The sequence below is a fragment of the Anas acuta genome, chromosome 4 (assembly GCF_963932015.1).
Source record: "Anas acuta chromosome 4, bAnaAcu1.1, whole genome shotgun sequence".
Lineage (NCBI taxonomy): Eukaryota > Metazoa > Chordata > Aves > Anseriformes > Anatidae > Anas > Anas acuta.
The window spans coordinates 9,136,292-9,153,971 of NC_088982.1; the positions used below are offsets into that span (position 1 = coordinate 9,136,292).

General features: G+C 48.2%; 1 protein-coding gene across 2 annotated transcripts in view; it reads left to right on the forward strand.

The window, feature by feature from the left end:
• Positions 1 to 2,062: 2,062 nt before the first annotated feature.
• FAM193A (family with sequence similarity 193 member A) overlaps positions 2,063 to 17,680 on the forward strand; it is a 75,986-nt gene continuing 60,368 nt past the window's right edge. For both annotated transcript variants that reach the window (XM_068679724.1, XM_068679726.1), the window contains exon 1: positions 2,063 to 2,560. In XM_068679724.1, the coding sequence (XP_068535825.1) occupies positions 2,246 to 2,560 (315 nt within the window). In that variant the 5' untranslated portion in view covers positions 2,063 to 2,245. The remainder of the gene's footprint in view (positions 2,561 to 17,680) is intronic.

Here is a 17,680-nt window from a genome sequence, read left to right on the forward strand (position 1 = left end):
AGCAGTATTACTCTAGCTGCTGTACAGTTGAGTGATTTTACTATAATAGTTTCTCATCATAATGTTTTTTATCTGTAGCACATAGGGGATGGAGAGACTGACAGAGCTGTAATCTTTCTTTCAGAAGCACGGTGTTAGATGAGCAGGGGCCAAATGAAAATACAACTCTGAAAGGAAGATAAAGCTGGCCTTTATAAGACTAAAGTAAGACATGTCAGCCTTTCAAATGAAAGATAGGCGCTCTGAAAATAACACCGTGTATTAAGAAGAGATATTACACGGGGTAAAATTTGAGTTTACAGGACAAGGCCTGGAGTTTATTTGTTCCTGGCAAAATGCTGCACACAGTTGTGTGAGCTCTGTGTGAGCCTACGGTTGTCTCTGCTGTTTCTTCTTGGTGCAGCCCCGTGCGCGCTGTGTTGAACGTGTTCATGAAGGCTAGCGCCCTGCCCCAAAAAACTCGCCGTTTATTAGACCACATAACGAACAAACATGTTCTCCTGGTTTCACAGCTGCCTGCGTGTACCTGCAAAGCTCCTTCAAGCGTATCGGGGCAAACTAAGCCTGGAACAGCTTCAGCACGGATGGTGGCTACCACTGGAGCTGCCAGCACTCGCCAGGATGCCCTGGAAGGAGCGCTTTCTTCCATTGCCCTCCCCAAGCACCAGAGCTGTCTTTTCTGTGATCTGCAAACGTTTTATGGGCCCTGTGCCTTCCAGCCCAATATCTGCCCAGCCGTGCTGCGTGGTTGCAGTGAAGGGAAGGGAAATACTCCGGTGTCTCCGAGCTATAGCCAGATCCACCACTGCTACCACACGGGCCATCAGAATTTTAACAAGGCGATGAGATTGCCTCGTCCTTGACAGGACGAGGGGGAATGGGCTTAAGTTGAGCCAGGGGAGTTTTAGGCTAGATGTTAGGAAGAACTTCTTTACTGAAAGGGTTGTTAGGCACTGGAACAGGCTGCCCAGGGAGGTGGTGGAGTCACCATCCCTGGAAGTCTTTAAAAGACATTTAGATGTAGAGCTTAGGGATATGGTTTAGTGGGGACTGTTAGTGTTAGGTCAGAGGTTGGACTCGATGATCTTGAGGTCTCTTCCAACCTAGAGATTCTGTGATTCTGAGATTTTTTACACCGCAGTGGATCATCACCAGGTTTCGTGACCCCAGCTATAGTTTTACGTCAGGCCATCACATCAGATCAAAGCGGGGTCTTTGACAATTTTGTCTTTACCAGGTCCATCCGTGGGACCACACGTTGTGCCACCGGGGCGAAACAACCTCAGGAACCGCTGCTGGCGGTGGTTTAGGATGCACTGAGGGGTTATGTGGCAGTTTATGGCGGGGGGATGGATGTGGAGGGCTATGGCGTGAGGTGACGGGATCCTGCTGGGGGTTAGTTAGCAGGGACAGGGGGTCTCGAGGCGTGCCGTGAGGTGACACCGTGGGTTGTGCTCCCCAAACCCTTTGGGGTCCCCGCTCCCCTCACCCCCAGCCCCATGAGGAGCGGGGCGCGGCGCCCACGGGGCTCGGGCTCCATTTTGAGCCTCCCCACGCCCACAGCGGGCACAACGCGCGGCTCCCCCGGGGCTCTTTATTGAGGGGTCGCGGCCGGGGAGCGCCGTTTGGCCGCGGCTTTGTGGTGCTTGTGCGGACACAGGGGGCGGGGGGCGGCCGCCATTGCCCGCGGCGGCCCCCTCAGGGCGCGGAGCCCCTCGCGCCTCGGGCCCCGCGGGAGCGGCCGGCGGCCGCGGCCCCTTTAAGGCGCGGGGGCGCGCGTCACGTGGTGCTCGCCGGCTGCTGGGCGGCGGTGTAGTCCCTTGACCGGGGTGGCAACGGCGGCCGGCGGGGCTAACGGCGGCGGGCGGGACTACAACTCCCAGCGCGCCCCGCGGCGGCGGGGGCCGTCTGCGGCCGCGTCCAACCCGCTCGCGCGGTGCACGCCGGGACTTGTAGTCCTTCACCGGTAGGGATAGATGGAAACGGCGGGCGTGCGAACTCGCCCTCCCAGCGTGCCCCGCGGGGCGGGTTCCCGTCAGCGCCAGGGGGAGCCCCGCGACGTACAGGGGGATCACTTTCCCCTTGTGTCCGCCATATTGGACGGGAACTCCGCTCCGCGGCGCCGGGGCCGAGGCAGCCCCGTGGCCGTGACAGGCGCCGCGCCCCGCTCCTCGCCGCCCTCCCCCCTCCTCCTCCTCCTCCTTCTTCTTCTCCTTCCTCCTCCTCCTCCTCGCCGCCAGGCGCCATGAGCCCGGCCGACGCCAAGCGCGGAGCCAAGCGGCGGAAGAACAAGCGGGGCGGCGGCCTCGGCAGCACCGGCGGGCCGGGGCCGGGCGGCGGCGGGGGAGCGGGCGGCTTGGCCAAGGCCGGGGCCGCGGCCTCAGCGCCGGCAGCGGGAGGAGGAGGAGCGGCGGCGGTGGCGGTGGCAGCAGCAGCAGCGGCGGCAGCACCGGGAGCGGCCCCCGGGAGGGCCCCCGGGCAGGCGGCGGCCGCCCCAGCGAGCCCCGGGGGCGGCCTCCTGCAGGCACCGCCCGCCGCTAACGGAGCCCCCGGGGGCGAGGTGAGGAGGGGGAGGACGTGGGGAGAGGATTGGGGGGTGGTGTGGGGGTGTGGGGAGCCGCCCCCCGCCCCAATTCGGGGGATTTGGGGGATTTGGGAGGTGGGCGGTGGTCCCGAGGGGTTTGGGGTTGGGGGCGGTGCCCGCTGCCCTCCCCCCCCGTTTTCCTTTTTTCTCCCTTTTTTCTTCATTTTTTTCTTCCTTCTCCCCCCTCCCCAGCCGCGGGGGGCTTCGCCTCAGGCCCCTCCTTCGTGGGGGAGAGGCGGCGGCGGGGGGCACGGCCCCTCCTGCGGCGGGCAGCACAGCCCAGCCCCCTCACAGCCCCCTCACAGCTCCCTCACAGCCCCCAACGGGGGAAAAAAAAAAACAGGAGCAGCGCCTGGGCGGGTCGCCGGGCCTTTCTGCCATGGCACTGCCAGAGGATGAAGCCTTAGCAAGGTGTCCTGCTAGCCCGAGTGACAAAGGAGTGGATAAGTTGGTGCTCTGTTCTCCCATGAAGGTTACCTCGTTCTTTTATTATTTTATTTTTTTTTTTACCCGCACAAAGGTTGCGTTTAGGTGTCGTGTTTGCACAAGGATTTCCTGCTGACAGCATCTTCAGGCTTCCCTGCGTGTCGCACAGCCTGCCCGGCTTCCTCTTGTTCTCACAAACTTGTGGTGCACATGAGGGGGGCAGAAGAAATGGCTCCTGTGTCACGGGGCGGTTAAAGCACCGTGATAATGAATGCTTTTTTTTTCATGTCAGTGTTATTTTGTGTTTTGCTGGTCGATAAACGATTTGGTATTTGTAGATTAACTCGTTTTTTCTATATGGTAGCACAAAAAGCCAAGAATTATTTAGTTACCTGAAGCCCACGGCAGCTTAGAGTAACCATTTTTCTCTGTCTGTTCTAACCCGACGCTTATTTCAGGTGTGATTTCTGGTTGGGACAGTGCCGCTTGTATGCCTTAGGTATCCAGCAGAATGATGGACATAATGGTGAAGAGATGTGCAAGCTGTGTGTAACTTCACAAATCATCACTTCTGGTTAAACCTCTTGTAGGAAGGTGCATCCTGTGTTGTTTTAAGTCTTAGATTGCAAGTTCTTGCAGGCCCAAGTTCCTAGGAATAAAGAAGGGGAGTACAATGAGCAGCGGGGCGATGGGCAGGATGCTTCACCGCTGTGATTCAGAAAGGCTCCGCTGTCCCTGCTGGTTGGATCTCTTGTATCTTGTGCTTAGGTGCAGCCCAGGACTTTGGTTGGAGAAACTGTACTGGATCAGGTCTTTTTCTGAAATTCATCCTCTAAGGGCAGCATCACTTCTAAATGTTCTGCTTCTTATTTCTTCCTCCTTTTAGACTGGGTACTTCTTAATCACATTTCTTAGTCGTCAGCAGTCTTTGCTTGGAGAGTGAGTCTCCCAAGTTAGATGCAGTATTGCAGCGCTAGATTTCTAGGAAAATACATTGATATATTATTACTTGTACCAATACGTTATTTGTACTCTTTCAAATATGCACAACATGTTATTTTGAATGCATTGTGAGTTTGTCTTAGTTGAATTTTCTTTGCCTGTACTCTTAGATGTGTATGTAATTGATCAGATGTTTGTGTTTTACTTGTCAGTATGGCACAAGTGACCCAGAAGGCTGATGGACAGACAGGGACTTAACAAATCTATCAGATCAATTAGTTAAGCTTAGAATAAACTAGTGACAGATTTCTTATTTAATGAAACAGTAAACACTAGAAATGGATTATAATGAGGGTAGATAAATCCCAGTGCTCAGTTTCCAAAAGGCAAATGCTTAACCTCAGAGGTACTCCTTTCAAGCTGGTGCTGCTTCCTCCGTGCTGGATTTCGTGACCTCTTCCTTGACATTTTCAATGTCTTTCAGTGGTTGTGGCAAGAATTTGCCAGCAGTGAACAAGATGAAGGTTTTGTCTCTGAAAAAGTTGAATGATAAAGCATCATGAAATGGCTGTGAGGTACTTGAAAACGTGCTGCCCTTAATGGCCAGTAATTTGCTAGTTAGGGGTACGTGGTCAAAACAAGGCCGCGTTCTGTGACTGAAAGCCTACCATATGTTGCTTCTGGATGGAGTTGAGAAAGAAAACTGTGTATTTTACATGACTGATCACTTCTAAATTAGGTGCAATGTTTGTTTTGGCTGCGTGGAGAGTAAGCAACGCGCCAATAGCTGTAAGTAGTACCCAGACTTGCTCTACTTTCACCTTGCTCAGAATATTCTCAAGTTCCTGTTAGTGGGTAAGAGAAATCAGCAGCCAGTTCTCTGCTGGACAAATGTCTTAGGAATTATACATATATATAAAAATATTAATAAAAAGGCACAATTTCTAATTTCCAGTGGTGTTTGCTAGTTGTTAGCATGCTTTGTTTCCATCTTTCATCACTTCCCTGACATAAGGGCATCCATGCTGGATGTTCTGGGCACGTTCTTCTGTTGAAGTTTCATTAAATGCTTCTTCCAAAACTTGTCTGAAGTACAGAATGAAATGAGGGGTAGGAGAAATAATGCTCTGTGTGTTTTGCCTTCTTGTCTGTCAATAACTTTCAGGATAAGGTTTGCATTCGGTACATTTTATGGAAGGGCTTGAACAGAGTTATAAAATGGCTTTATTTATGGCTGGAACTAAAAGCGCATGTGCCACTATTAAAATTCGAGCTGAGACTGTTAGAGCTAACAAATATATTTTAATTGAGGCTTTTATGTGCCTTATCTGGAATATTATTTTTAAGACTGTAGGCTACATTCTGCGTTACAGTTACGTGCTATGTCTTGTTCTGGGCTGCAAGTGGGCAACTCCTAATGGAATCTTCCTGGAAGCGATGTTGCCCCGTGCACATGCTTTAAAGCATCAGAATTCATCCTGTGCAGCGCTCTCAGATGTTTGGAGTGATAGGGAGGTTCAGGATGCTACAGCAGTGTTTTCAGTGCAAGGGAGTATCTCCGCTTTGGAAACCTGTAGCTGTGTCTAATTAACTTGGAATTGAAACTGAAGTTGTTTGTTTCTGTGTGGTGCTCCTGCAAAACTTCCATAGGAGAGAAAAATGAAATATTTGGGGAGTTTGTGTGTCTTTAAATAGACCACTGCCCGTTTTTGTTCTTAATTCTGTAATGCATCACACTGGGCCTTCTGAGCTTGCCCCTTTAGCTCTTTGACTGGCGGTTGGGTCATAACCAACTGCATCTCACAGCATCAGTCTTCAGCAGCAGCTGCACACCCAAGGTTACTCCGTAGAGACCTGCCTGGTCCTCAGCTTGCTCAGGGACTTGGGAGCGAAGGGCTGGAGGTCCCTGGCTGACCAGTCGCTGGAGGTCACCGAGGTGAATAATTCAGTAGCCATTTTACAGTGCTCTCGCTTCTGTTTCTCCAAGTATCATTTCCATCAGTAAACTGCAGCAATGCGTTAAACCTTCTTGCGCTGGAGAGCTGTCGAGTTTTAGAATTTCCATGAGATATTTCACTGGACTCTTCCTTTATTTATAAGATGGTTCCTAAATAGACATTCTGTTCACGGCAGACCATACGTTGCCACCCCATAGACCATTTTTTCCCAACAGCTTTGTAGCTCAGTGCTCCAGTTGATTGCACTTCACTGATATCCGTGCTTGATTTGCTGGAGGTTTTTCTTCTTCTCTCTTCGTCCCTCCGTGAGTCAAACATTCAAAAGAAATAGTGTATAAAAGATGAGCTTTGTCTCCAGCTCAGGAGTTCAACAAATACCCAGCTTTTGTACATAGGTAACAAAAAAGGCAAGTGTATTTTGATCAATTTTTATCAGTGCTCAGGTAAACTTGATAATTCTAATAAAATAATCTTGTAACCTCAAGTTGAGGAAATCGGTACTTCAAAAAAAATCATGATATTTCATGAAAAATAAGTCTTTTGATGGTCCAAGAGCACACTTCTTCCTCTGACTAAATACAATTCACTCCTTTTTTTTTTCCCCTGTACATGGAGGTGTGGTCCCTGCCTCGAAGAGCTTATGCTCTGCTTGGTTTTTAATAGAAGGAGATGTAACAGAACGGGCTGAAGCCATTAAGGCTGATTTTAGGTGGAACGGTTGAGTTACCTTGCTAATTTAGAAAGGGAATCGTATTGCGACTTAGGTTGAAGTGTTCTAGTTAGCTTCATTTAAAACAAGCTTAGTGGTTGCATAACGCTCACATTAATAGCTCTTCCTTAGCATCTTCCCGTGATCACTGAAGGTATTTTTCAGCTAAGAGGTCGGGGACCACAGGCCCACCTTGTGCCCCTCCGTTCGGACCCGGTAACACCGCCCCTGGGCAGCGTGTGCCTGCGTACTCCTGACCTTGACAGATCTCCGATCCCCAATGGCTCCGTTTCTCCCCCACCTCCTGCACCTGCTGCATCATGGTCAATTGATAACGAGAATAATCGCTTGCGAATTGTTAAATGAAACATGTGCAAAGTGTGGCCAAAATTGCGTCTGGTTCAGCGGTGCCTAATCGGGACTGGCTAAGTAGCCTACTACGGCTTTGTTAGCAAGGAGGTGGGGTTCGTTCTTGCTGGATTGGTTGCAAAATGGTTGAAAGAGATTAAAAAGATATTTTTAACTATTATAAAAAAAAAAAAAGAAAAAAGACTGACTCCATTCCCTTCCAAACTTTGGTTTCCTGTCTGAAAATGAAACCTTGCTGATTTCATTCAGAGGTAGGTTAACATGAAATGAGGTTACTTGTCAAGTGGTGGGTATTGATGGCAACAGCCAGGGTTCTGACCAGTCACTGTCCTGCAGGTTTTTGATACAAAACAGCACCTGAAGTGTCAATTTTGTGTGTGTAACACTAGATTTTGTTTGTTACAGTGGGTATCCTTTTGTAGTGGTATCCTGCCATGAGGGGAACCCTTGGATCCCAGTCCCTGCTATGTTTTTTGTAGGGATGCTCCTCAAGAAACATAGGTTTGCTGAAGATGTATTGTTAAGAAGTTATTAGGAGAAATAATTGGAAATGAGCTTGCTTTTGCTTAGGATGGACGGGGCTTCATGGATGTGCGAGGCAGGGTTCCAGCACTCGTATGGGTACAGGTAATCAAAGAAGATTGAATATTTGTTAAGGCTTCTTCAATGTTGGGGAGAGGTCACTTCACTTTTATTCAAGTGATGAGAGCAGCTCCTACATCTTCCTTTCTTGTGCTAAGTTTTTGTTTGAATAGTGACCAAGGCAGCTTTGGACTGCTCTGTTTTGAGGAAGAGTACGTCATATGTGAAGTTTTCCTGGGATAATGGAAAGAAGGAAATACTGAAGTTAAATAGACAGACAATGCTGCAGTTTAACGCTCTCTCTGTTAATAACTCAATCCACAAGTTCAAGTTTCTTCTGTTGCAGATGAGGAGTTCAAATGGGAAATGACATCTGTAATGCTGCTCTTAATGTTATTATGGGAACTGCCACAGTTGAGGCTTGTCAGAGGATGCAATAAAATAAATATGCCATTATTTCTTTGGCATGAGCGTTACTTGATGATTTTCTATTATTAAAATTCAAGGCAGCCTCTGACATTGCTGACCTTCACCTCGTAGCCGTGTGAGCAAACACACCAGGAACTGGATGAAAGCTCAGAGCAGCGCCGTAATTCTCCTGAAGTATATCCTTGGAGCAAATAACTCGGCTGTAGCACGTGCAGCTGCTGTGGTGGTGCAGAGGTCGGTGTGAGCACCGCGCTGCACAGCGGCTTTCGGGGGAATAAATTCCTGGGGTTGCCTCGCGAGGCTGCTGGATGAAGCTGTTCCTGCTGGACTGGTGATGGAGCTGGAGAGAGGCGTTCAGGGAGCACGTGTGCTTATGTAATTAACTGAGCTTCTGCTGGACAGGCTGCATGACTTAGGGAAAATGTGCTTCTTTCCGTCACAGAATTCCTAGTAATGACAGGGGGTGCTCGGGAAGGAGGCATTCCTGCTCTGAATCACGCTGCAGCAGAGAGGTCTCCCTCCACCCTGTATTATTGGCAGCCTGAGGGGACTTGGGTACGAGCTGGGCACCCAAACGTGGGGATAGTAAGGAAGTCTCCGTGAGAGGCCCTATTTATCCTTGGCCTGCTTACTCAGTTATGGCTTCTTCACTTTAAAAAAATAAAACTTGAGGCTCAGAAAGGTTGAAATGAGTGAGCTTCATCACAACCTCGGTCGCTTCTTAAAATTGAAAAAATAGCTTGGCTTGTTTATTGGAAGGAAAGAGTGACTCTACTACGCGGTTCTTGGAAGAAAAGCTCGGGCTACTTCCAAGAAATCCTGCGGTGTGTAGCCTCTCTTCAGACCCAGACAAAGAAAATCAAATGGGCTGCGGATGCTTCTATAGATCTGTCATATGGTGGAACACCACAAAGCAGCACCTCTTGCATGAGTGATCTTTACAGCAGTGACCCTTTAACACCTTGGACTGGGTTATAGGAGCTTCCTCAAGTGTGTGTCTGCAGGAACTTCAGAAACACGAAGCCGCAGCCATCCAGCTAAATAACCAAGTCCTCCCAGGGTTACAGAAATCATCGCTTCAGGACACAGAGCCTTGGACTTCGTTGATGTAGAAAACACATCGGTAATGGCACCTGGGCTTTAGGACTGCTCTTCTCCTGCTGGGCCTGGAGTGTGGCTGCGGGAGGTGACGTCCTGCTGCAGGAGGGGCCGGGAGCTGTAACAAGGAGTGAGGACCGAGCGTGCACGGCTGGCAGTTGCTCTGAGAAAAAGCTGCTGGATTTCTGTAACTGCTTTGGCAGCAGCTCAGTGGTCTGCGTGGAGCTGCGAACAGATGGAGGATGTGATCAGCTGTTGGGGCAGTGTGTGTTGCTCGAAATAGCTCCTCCTTGTCTTCTCCAGGGAAAGGTGGCAGCACGGGTAGAAGTGTCCAGCAGCCCGGGCTACTTCGCTGTTGTGGAGCTGGATCTTTAATACCTGTCTGCGTTTTTCTAGACGCTGTTATGCCAGCGCTGTCAGGGTGTTAGTGAAATCACAGCTCGCATCACAGTGTCAGCTTTGTTCACTTCCATCCCCAGGTCGTTGCTCACTTTGGAAATAGCAGCTTCTCCGCTTAAAAGTTAAAGCAAAGCCAAGCAGTGCAGAGGCAGCGGCTGGTTTATTTCCCATCTGTGCATGTGCTGAAAAGGTGGGTTCCCTACACGTTGTGTGCGGCTCTGTGCATCGCTCCCGTATTAAACACCGTTGAGTGATAGCAGTTTACTATGTGGTGTGAGGCTGGTGTGTTACCTGGAGTAAATAAATCCAGTAGCTGCCCTGTGAATCTGGAAAGGGCCCCGTGGACCTGTAACTATCTGTAGCTTCTTTAATTAGGGATGTAAACACTGGCAGCTGAAGTCTAGAGCAGTGAAATAATTGCTGGGTGCTGGTGGTGAGGTGTTCCTTTTCCCTCCCCCTTAAGGTCTGCTCTCTCTGCATCTTTAGGAGATCCCAGGTGTGGCAGGAGTGACCATGGAGGTTATTCCCCAAGAGTGAAGGGTACCGGGGGCACATTCCCCTACAGAAGCTGGAGAACACTCACAGTCCCACACAATTCAGCTTTCAGAAAGCTTCTGGGGAGAGGCGTAAACCAGGTGCAGCAGGTTGCGTGAGGACCATCCATCTCATCAGCCAGCTTTCGTCTCAGATCGGCCATCTAGGCTAATAAACGATCTGATTCATGGTAATAATCTGCCTCGGAGGTGGACTTTGCACTCTTTGGTGCTAACGTGGCTGGCTGGTGCGCAACCCAGAGCTGGTGTTCAGCCTTGCCCATCAAATGGGCTCTGTGTGCCACGAGGAGCTGGGATCCCAGGTACCTGCCAGCTAGACCAAGGTGTGAACATGACCCAGAAACAGCATCTTCATCCAATTTGGATGTAGCCCCTTTCTCAGGGTCTGCTCTTTTCTTTTGGTCTTCTTGTCTCTTCCCCATCTGTCAGCAGCAGCAGCAGGTGCCAGTCACAGGTTGGCAAGCTGAGAGCAGGGTCAGTCTGGTTTGTGGTTAGTGAGTGGGGATGGGGCCTTTGGAAGGACAGAGTAAGACATGGCATTCTGATTCCTCTTGGATGATGTGGCAGAAGAGTTGGTTTGGATGAGGAGAAAACTGCAAAAGCATGAAATCGGTTGATGTTAGGTGAAAAGAAGCTCAGCCTCGTGAGATAGGTGAGTGAGTTGGTGAAGACTCAAACCTCCGCTGAGCATGACGTTATGTAACCTGCTTTAATTGAACTTGACTAGTAAGCTTTCTACGTGCATCACCTAATGACAGCCTCCAAACCTCTGAAGGACAGGGCTGGAACTTGGTCATGTTGGTGATGTAAGGAAAAGAAGAGAAGGCAGTCCCCAAAATCCCACTTGTTTGCATTAACAGGCTTCTTCCCGGAGTCCTGAAAACCTGTGTATTATGTCATTAGGATTTTTCTCACTGTATGTAGCACTGAAATTTGCTGGAACTTGAATTGGATGTAATGTTCTGGAAAGTGCAGTGAGGCTCTGCCTTGACTCCTGGTCTGCTTTAAGCTCTGTGCTGCCTCAATGCCCATTCCTCCAGAGCCAAAGAGGCAGTTTTAGGCTGGGATGCCACACTGGGATGTGATCTGCCTCCTGCTTCTCCTCTTCGATGCCTCTCTCGCAGGCAGAGCAGTGCAAGCAGCTGTGTTGGTGCAGCTGGAGGCAGGGCACGAACTGGGGGCATTGCGAACTTCTGGCTTTCTGCTGTATTTTGGGACTGAAGTGATTTTGCTTTTAAACCAAGGTGTTTTTGAAAGCCAAAACTGCTGGTTTTCTGTTTTCTAGGTGCAGGAATAGTGGCTTTTGCTCCTAGAGCAGGACCCTTCCAAAGCAAGGAAGGTGGTGCTACCACTGAGCTGTACACAGGCACAGCTCAGGTTTTTTTTGAGTACTACCTGGTCTTTTTCTCCTTCTCCTTGCTCTGGACGCAGCAAGCTAACAGCAGTCATGCGGTGTGAAGGCACTGGGAGTTAACAGTCCTCACAGCAAACTTGGGCCAGTTTGTGACCCTCAAGGAGCTAAGGAGCCTCTTCCAAATTGTGTAGCTGTGTTAACCCCAGTAGTGGGCTGTTCCAAACTTGTAGGGAGTTCATCCCCAAGATGGATGTGAGGCTCTGAATTTGGGTAACACTGCTGGTGACACAAGCCCAGCGGCTCCTATGGACAGATGTGAGTGTGTACTCACGTTCATACACGTGTGTGCGTGGATCCAAGTGGTTTTAAGCATGGCATTCTTCAATGGGGATCAGTGGTGGTGTTGTATGAGTTGCTATGAAGTACCTTGTGGGCATGTGAATGTTTTTGGAACATGTGCTCACCGTGTTAGTGCTGCTCCTAGCCAGACGAGTGCCCAAGCAATGGTTTTATCACTGGGTTGCACGGTGAAGCCAGTCACTGGGAGCACACCAGTTCGCCTTAAACAGCAGATCTGAGCCACAGCCCAATTTTGCCAGCCTTTAGTGTTTAATTGGTGTGGAGTTAATGACCAAAAGATTTCTTAATTGCTGTAATGCTTCCAGGCTGCTTATCTTCAGTAAGCTGCTAGCACAACAGATGGCAAGTCAGTGGCTTAGCTGAGGTGGGCTACAAGTTCTTCATCACTCTGTTTGAACGGCCGTAACTTCCCGATGTGGCTGCAGATGATGGGTAGTCAAAAACAAAATCTCCCCTGGAATAGGCATCAGGTGAATTCAGGTTCTGTTCCATCTCTCAGCAAGGCACAGAGCACTTCTTTACACTCAGAAGACTTTGCAGTTACACCTGTGTGATCATCTTTATTTCATCTTTATTTCATCTCAGCTCCTTTTTCCCTGCTACTCCCAAGACTCATCTCCAGGAGCTGTCACTCTCCGCTCCTGTTCAGGGCGTCCGTGGGGAATTGTCCTGGTGGCTGCTGTGATGGGAGACAGATTGGCACAGCAGGGCTGGAGCTGGGCTTTGTGGCAGCGCAGTGCCTGGCTACAAGGCTGCAACACGTCAGTAAGAACAGACAAAATTAAATGCCCATGGTTTTCAGATGGGCATTGCTTTAAATAACAACAACTGATGTTTCAATGGAAAAAAATGCACAGGATTCTTTTTTCTGTCCTGAATCCAGGCTACCGTACATGCACACTGTTCTCCCCTAGCTTTAATTTTGAAGCATTATGTAGGAGAGGGAGGAACTTTGTACTGAGGAACACTGCAAAGTGACGAAGTTAAATATTAATTACTATTTAATGTTTTCAGAAGTGCTGTCACTGGCCACCCAGCTTACTTGTTCTCAGAACTGTGGGGAAATCATGACACTTAATCATCAGTATTTTGGGATATTATGCTTACTGTGGTTTTAAAACTTGGCTGACACACGTATTCATTACAGAAATGAAGAGGAGAAGTGTTATTTTTTTGGTGCTATAAGTTGTTCTGAACATTTGTTTCCATTTTTTCATCAGGTGAAAAACGTGGTGGTTGTATAGGGTTTGCTTTGGTCCCTAGGAGTTGATCAAAACATCACTAGCGATGGTCTACGGAAATGTATTCCTTAAGTGGAGTTTTCAAATAGGAATTTGAACGAGTGCTTGCCTTTTGTGGCTTCTGCCTTAGGGACAGAGTATGTATATTTATCTCTATTTCCTATTTCAAGTATACATCAAAGTCTGAGGCCAGCTGTGAAGCTCAGAAGTCAGCGGGGTGCTGCTGTTACCTAGTAGTGAGCTCGTCCTCTGGCAGTAAGGTGCTGCTGAAAGCTGGGCAGAAATTGAGGTAGGTTAGTGTGTGGTGGTCCGTGCCTGGGTTCTCTTAAAGCCTAGAGGATATGGACCAATGTTAGTCCTCTCTTTTACTGAAAATAGTATAAAAGAAATCCATTAAAGGAGGTTGTTTCCAACCCTGTTAACGTGTGTGAGCTTTTGTGTTGACAAAATGACTGATAGGTGCAGTGTAATAGTACCAGAGTACTTGAGTTATTGCCCTAATAGTAAAAGTTGCCTTCCAAATAATTGTGTTTTTATTCTTTGTTATCTCAAGTTAAGAATGAGCTCTTCTGATGAGATAATTTTCAATGGTTTCTTTGTGGCCCGTGTGTTTCCTCTTTTTTAATAATAGGAATTTTTTCTTCAGGGTTTTATTTTGTCTTGTCCCATCTCAGACACTTCTGCCACAAGTGTGCTCTTTCATATAGTTTGCCCAAGTAATATAATGTGTAAAAATTAATTTTTTTTTTTAGTGTTTATATTAGCTGATGATCAGAAAAAAAAAACTCAAAGGAATTTGCGTTGTGTCCCCTTTCCTGGGATTTAGCAGAGCGGGAATCCCTTTGGTTAAACCACAAGAGGGTCACTGGAGGAAGATGTCTTTCGGGCACTTGTTGCACCTGCCCCTGCAATTTGTTGTGATTCTTCCTTTTCTCTTAAAATTAATAAATAAATCAAAGCTCACTTTTCTGGAGAGCCAGCCCTCTGTGCTCTGCTGTCCTGTCCTGTGTAGTTGGTCTACCTGCAGGGAAACTCATTGGGAAACTCCAACTCCTACAGGTGCATTAAAATGCTAGAAAACAGTGGTGGGAACAGCAGAAAGGATGGCTCCGTGTCCCAGGGCTACTCTCTGTATTTATCCTTCTCATTAGCTTGTCTCTTCTCCACCTTCCAGGCCTGCCTGCAGGAGGGAGGGCACACAGGTGGGTGAGCAGCACGCAGCTGATGGCCCCATTTCTTCCCCTGGGGAACTTTGTGGAGACCTCACTTACTCTAGAGCTTTGTCACTTTTTAAAGTACCAGTGGACACCAGGATTGGTAAATATTTACCTTGATACAAACTCAAAAAGTGGGTGATTAATCTCAGAAATGCCATTCATTGACTCGAAGATTGATTTTTATTATTATCATCATAATTCTGCTCCTGGAAGCAGACCGAAATCCAAGCAACCACACGTTACAGTGCTGCTTATAACCATGCTAATTGAATTATCATGCTTTACCTTTTAAACCTTGTGCTAGCCGAATAGCCAGCCTTGCTGCTAGTCTCAAATAGACTCTTACTTTGTGAAAAATGCCTTGCTACAGTCTTATTGAAATCCTTGTCTTTAATGCTGGTCTCTAACAAAGATGCTGTTGCTGAATAGCTGGGCAGTAGGTCTCCGAGGCTTTTTTTGTAAGAAGCTGACACTTCATTCTTGTGAAGGTATTTGTGTATTGTAACAGGATTTCCCCTCAAATTCCTCTTTCATAACCTACAATGAGGCTCTCAGGTACTGGCAGCGTGTGCTCTGGCAGCTGGGTAGTGCTTGGGTTCCTTCTGCACATTTTAAACTGTCCTAGAGCTGGATGCGATGTTCCAGAGCCTCCTGTCAGTGCTATAAAACCTGAATTTGAAGCTTCATTCCACCCCTGTTTTTATTTTGCTCATTTCTCCCTCTCCTGGCTGATGGAGACAGCCGTGGTGGTGCTGCTCTTCTGCTGACCTCAGTGCTGGAGACTCCCCAGCCGCACCGAGCAGCCTGTTTTTGTCCTTAAATACATCCTCTGCTGCTAATTTGAGTCAATTTGAGCCAATGTGAGCCTGCCTTGCTGCAATTCCAGCACTTTATTGCTCCTCCTGTTTGGGGGAACTGCCTGTTCCTCCCAGCAGTTGTCTGACCCCCGAGCCTGGTGTCCCTGCTTCCTACACCCCTCCCAGGCAGGCTCCTGTCTCTGGATGTGGTCTCCCTTCTCTCACAGCATTTCTCCCTGCTGTTTGTGCCCAGCTCCGAGCACCGTGCTGGGCAGGAGGTGCACTTCTCCATGGCAGACTTAGCGGAGCGGCATTAGGTGGGAGGATTATGTCATGTGTCACATAAGCTAGGTGGCCCACTGGAGCATTAGCCTTCTTTCCAGCAGGCTGACCTTGTTAACTCTTCTGCATACTGTCCTTCACTTGCTTTTCTCTTGTTTCTTTTTTTTCTATTTATTTAGGGGTCGTGTTGTGTATTTGCTTTAAAGAGAAAGCCAACGTTCACCTTTCTCCAAGCTTCTGATATCTTGGGTGTCTCCTTGAGTTTTCAAAGATAGGATTAGGGATTTCAAGATGGTTCAGGGGGCTTCCTGAACAAATGAGTCAATGTTACCAGATAAAGCCAACTTAATATTTTTTTCTGCTTCAGTGTAGCTGTTTCCAATCACCCTGTGACTCTGGAAAGGTGTTTTTACTCATTAGTTGGTGCTAATTGTGCTCGTCACCTACTTGTAGCTGATCTCTGTAGTAAGGACTAAAGCTGTTTTCCCTCTTCATTCAGCACTGGGCAGATTCTCTCTTGTTATTAGCAGCGTACTTATAGAATGATTTTTCTTAGTAGCCTCAAGCTGCGAATTGTTTCATTCTGTGTCTTTAGCCTTTTTGATTTGTCCCCTCTATTCTCTTGCCATTGTTATGCATGTTATTCATTTTCTGTATGCTTTTTCTGAGTCATTATTCTCTTGCTATGTTTTCTGCTCTCTTGCTGTGCTTGGTTTTCTTGAATTTGTTTGTGTCCTTTGTGTCATTTGAGAATTAGCTCTTCCTTGCCTTCGACTTGCCTTCTCTGAGCTCCTATTTAACGATATTAAATCTGTCTCGGTCTGTCTCTTGCTGTTCTTCTTTCCTTTCCCTCTTCAATAACCATTGACTTTATGGCTGCATCCAGTGAAACTGTCTCACTGTTTACTGGCAGCCCCTTCTTTATTGCTGGCTGAAGAAGGGTTCTCTGGTTGCTTTATTTTTTTAAGAAGTCAAGTTCTTGAACTCGTGCTGGAGTTCAGTGTCCAGCAGATGCCTAGGTTCTTAGGATCTCCTTGTAACAAGACGTCCCGTGCTTTTCTTCATTCCCCTACCTGCTCAGAGAAGGTGTTATCCATCCATCGACCACTTCTCCTGGCAGTAAGCTTGCAGCTTTCGAGTGCTCCTGTGCTTGGTGATGTTTATATCCTTCAGCAGTCAGGCACGACACCCCTGGGCTTTTGGGGATGAGGCAGCTTTTGTTGGTGAGTTTTTTTCTTTTCTGTACTGGCTGTATCCTCTCTTCATTGGTCTCCCAGCTGGGAATACACTTTTAGGCAGTAGATGATAGTCTTGCTCATGTGTAAAGAATTCTAGCTGCTTTTTTCCTGCGTCCTCCAGTTGAATGCACATGGCTAACCCTGATGGATTGGTTGCTGCTTTCACATGAACTTTGAGTGAGTAACTCTTTTCACTAACTTAGAGGCTCTTATTCAGGTTCCTCTGGCTTATCTTTGGACTGTTTTGCTTGTAGCAGTGTCACTGGTACCTGCATGGATGGGCAGCCGTGAAGGGTAGTTGGTGTGATGAGTGAGCACTGAGCACACCTTCAGGGTGCTGCACAGCTGCCTGTAGGTTAGCTGTGATGGCTGAGATTGCTGCTCCTCTTAGGAGCTGTTGCAGGCAGCCACTTGAGGTTTTTTGGGGGCTGAGGGCAGGCAGAGGACAAGGTGAGAAGGGTGCCTGGCTTGTCCTCTCCTCCCTCCTGCAGCTGGAGGTGAAGCACGCCCTGTGTTGGGCTTCAGCAGCGTGCTTCTCATGGCTGCAGGACATTTCAGAAGTGATTTGATGTATGCATGTACAGCAACCAGCTAGAACTGGGCAGTTTGGGGAGGATGAAGTGCAGGGACTGAGATAATTTGAGATAGATGTTGGCTTAATTTGTAGCTGAGCAGCTCGGTGTCCAAAGGTATGCTTCTAACAGATCACAAATCTTATGTTAAAGCTTACTTGCTGCCTTCTCCAGTAATTTTGCTGATTGCTCTGAAATCCAGCTATTAAGTAGAGCTCTACTTCTTATCGATGCTCATTTTGCAGAATTGAAGAGGCTTAGAACCGGGGAATTATTTTCTGCCTTGATTGTCAGTGTCACGTCCACGTACAGCGTGTGATTCACCTGCCAATTCCATCTCTGTTTTGTGGGGACAGAAAACCACATAACTGGATTGAGATACTGCATTTGGTTGGTCCTTCGGGTAATGCCTTTCCCCTTGCAGGGCTTTACTTAATATCCCAGGAGATTTTGCTGTCAGGAGTGAGTCAGATGAACCCTTCACCAGTTTGCCTGATTAACCAGATAAGGGCAGTTTCTTACAACATCATTCCTGTAGGAGGGCATCTACGGTTAGATCAGCGAGGCTC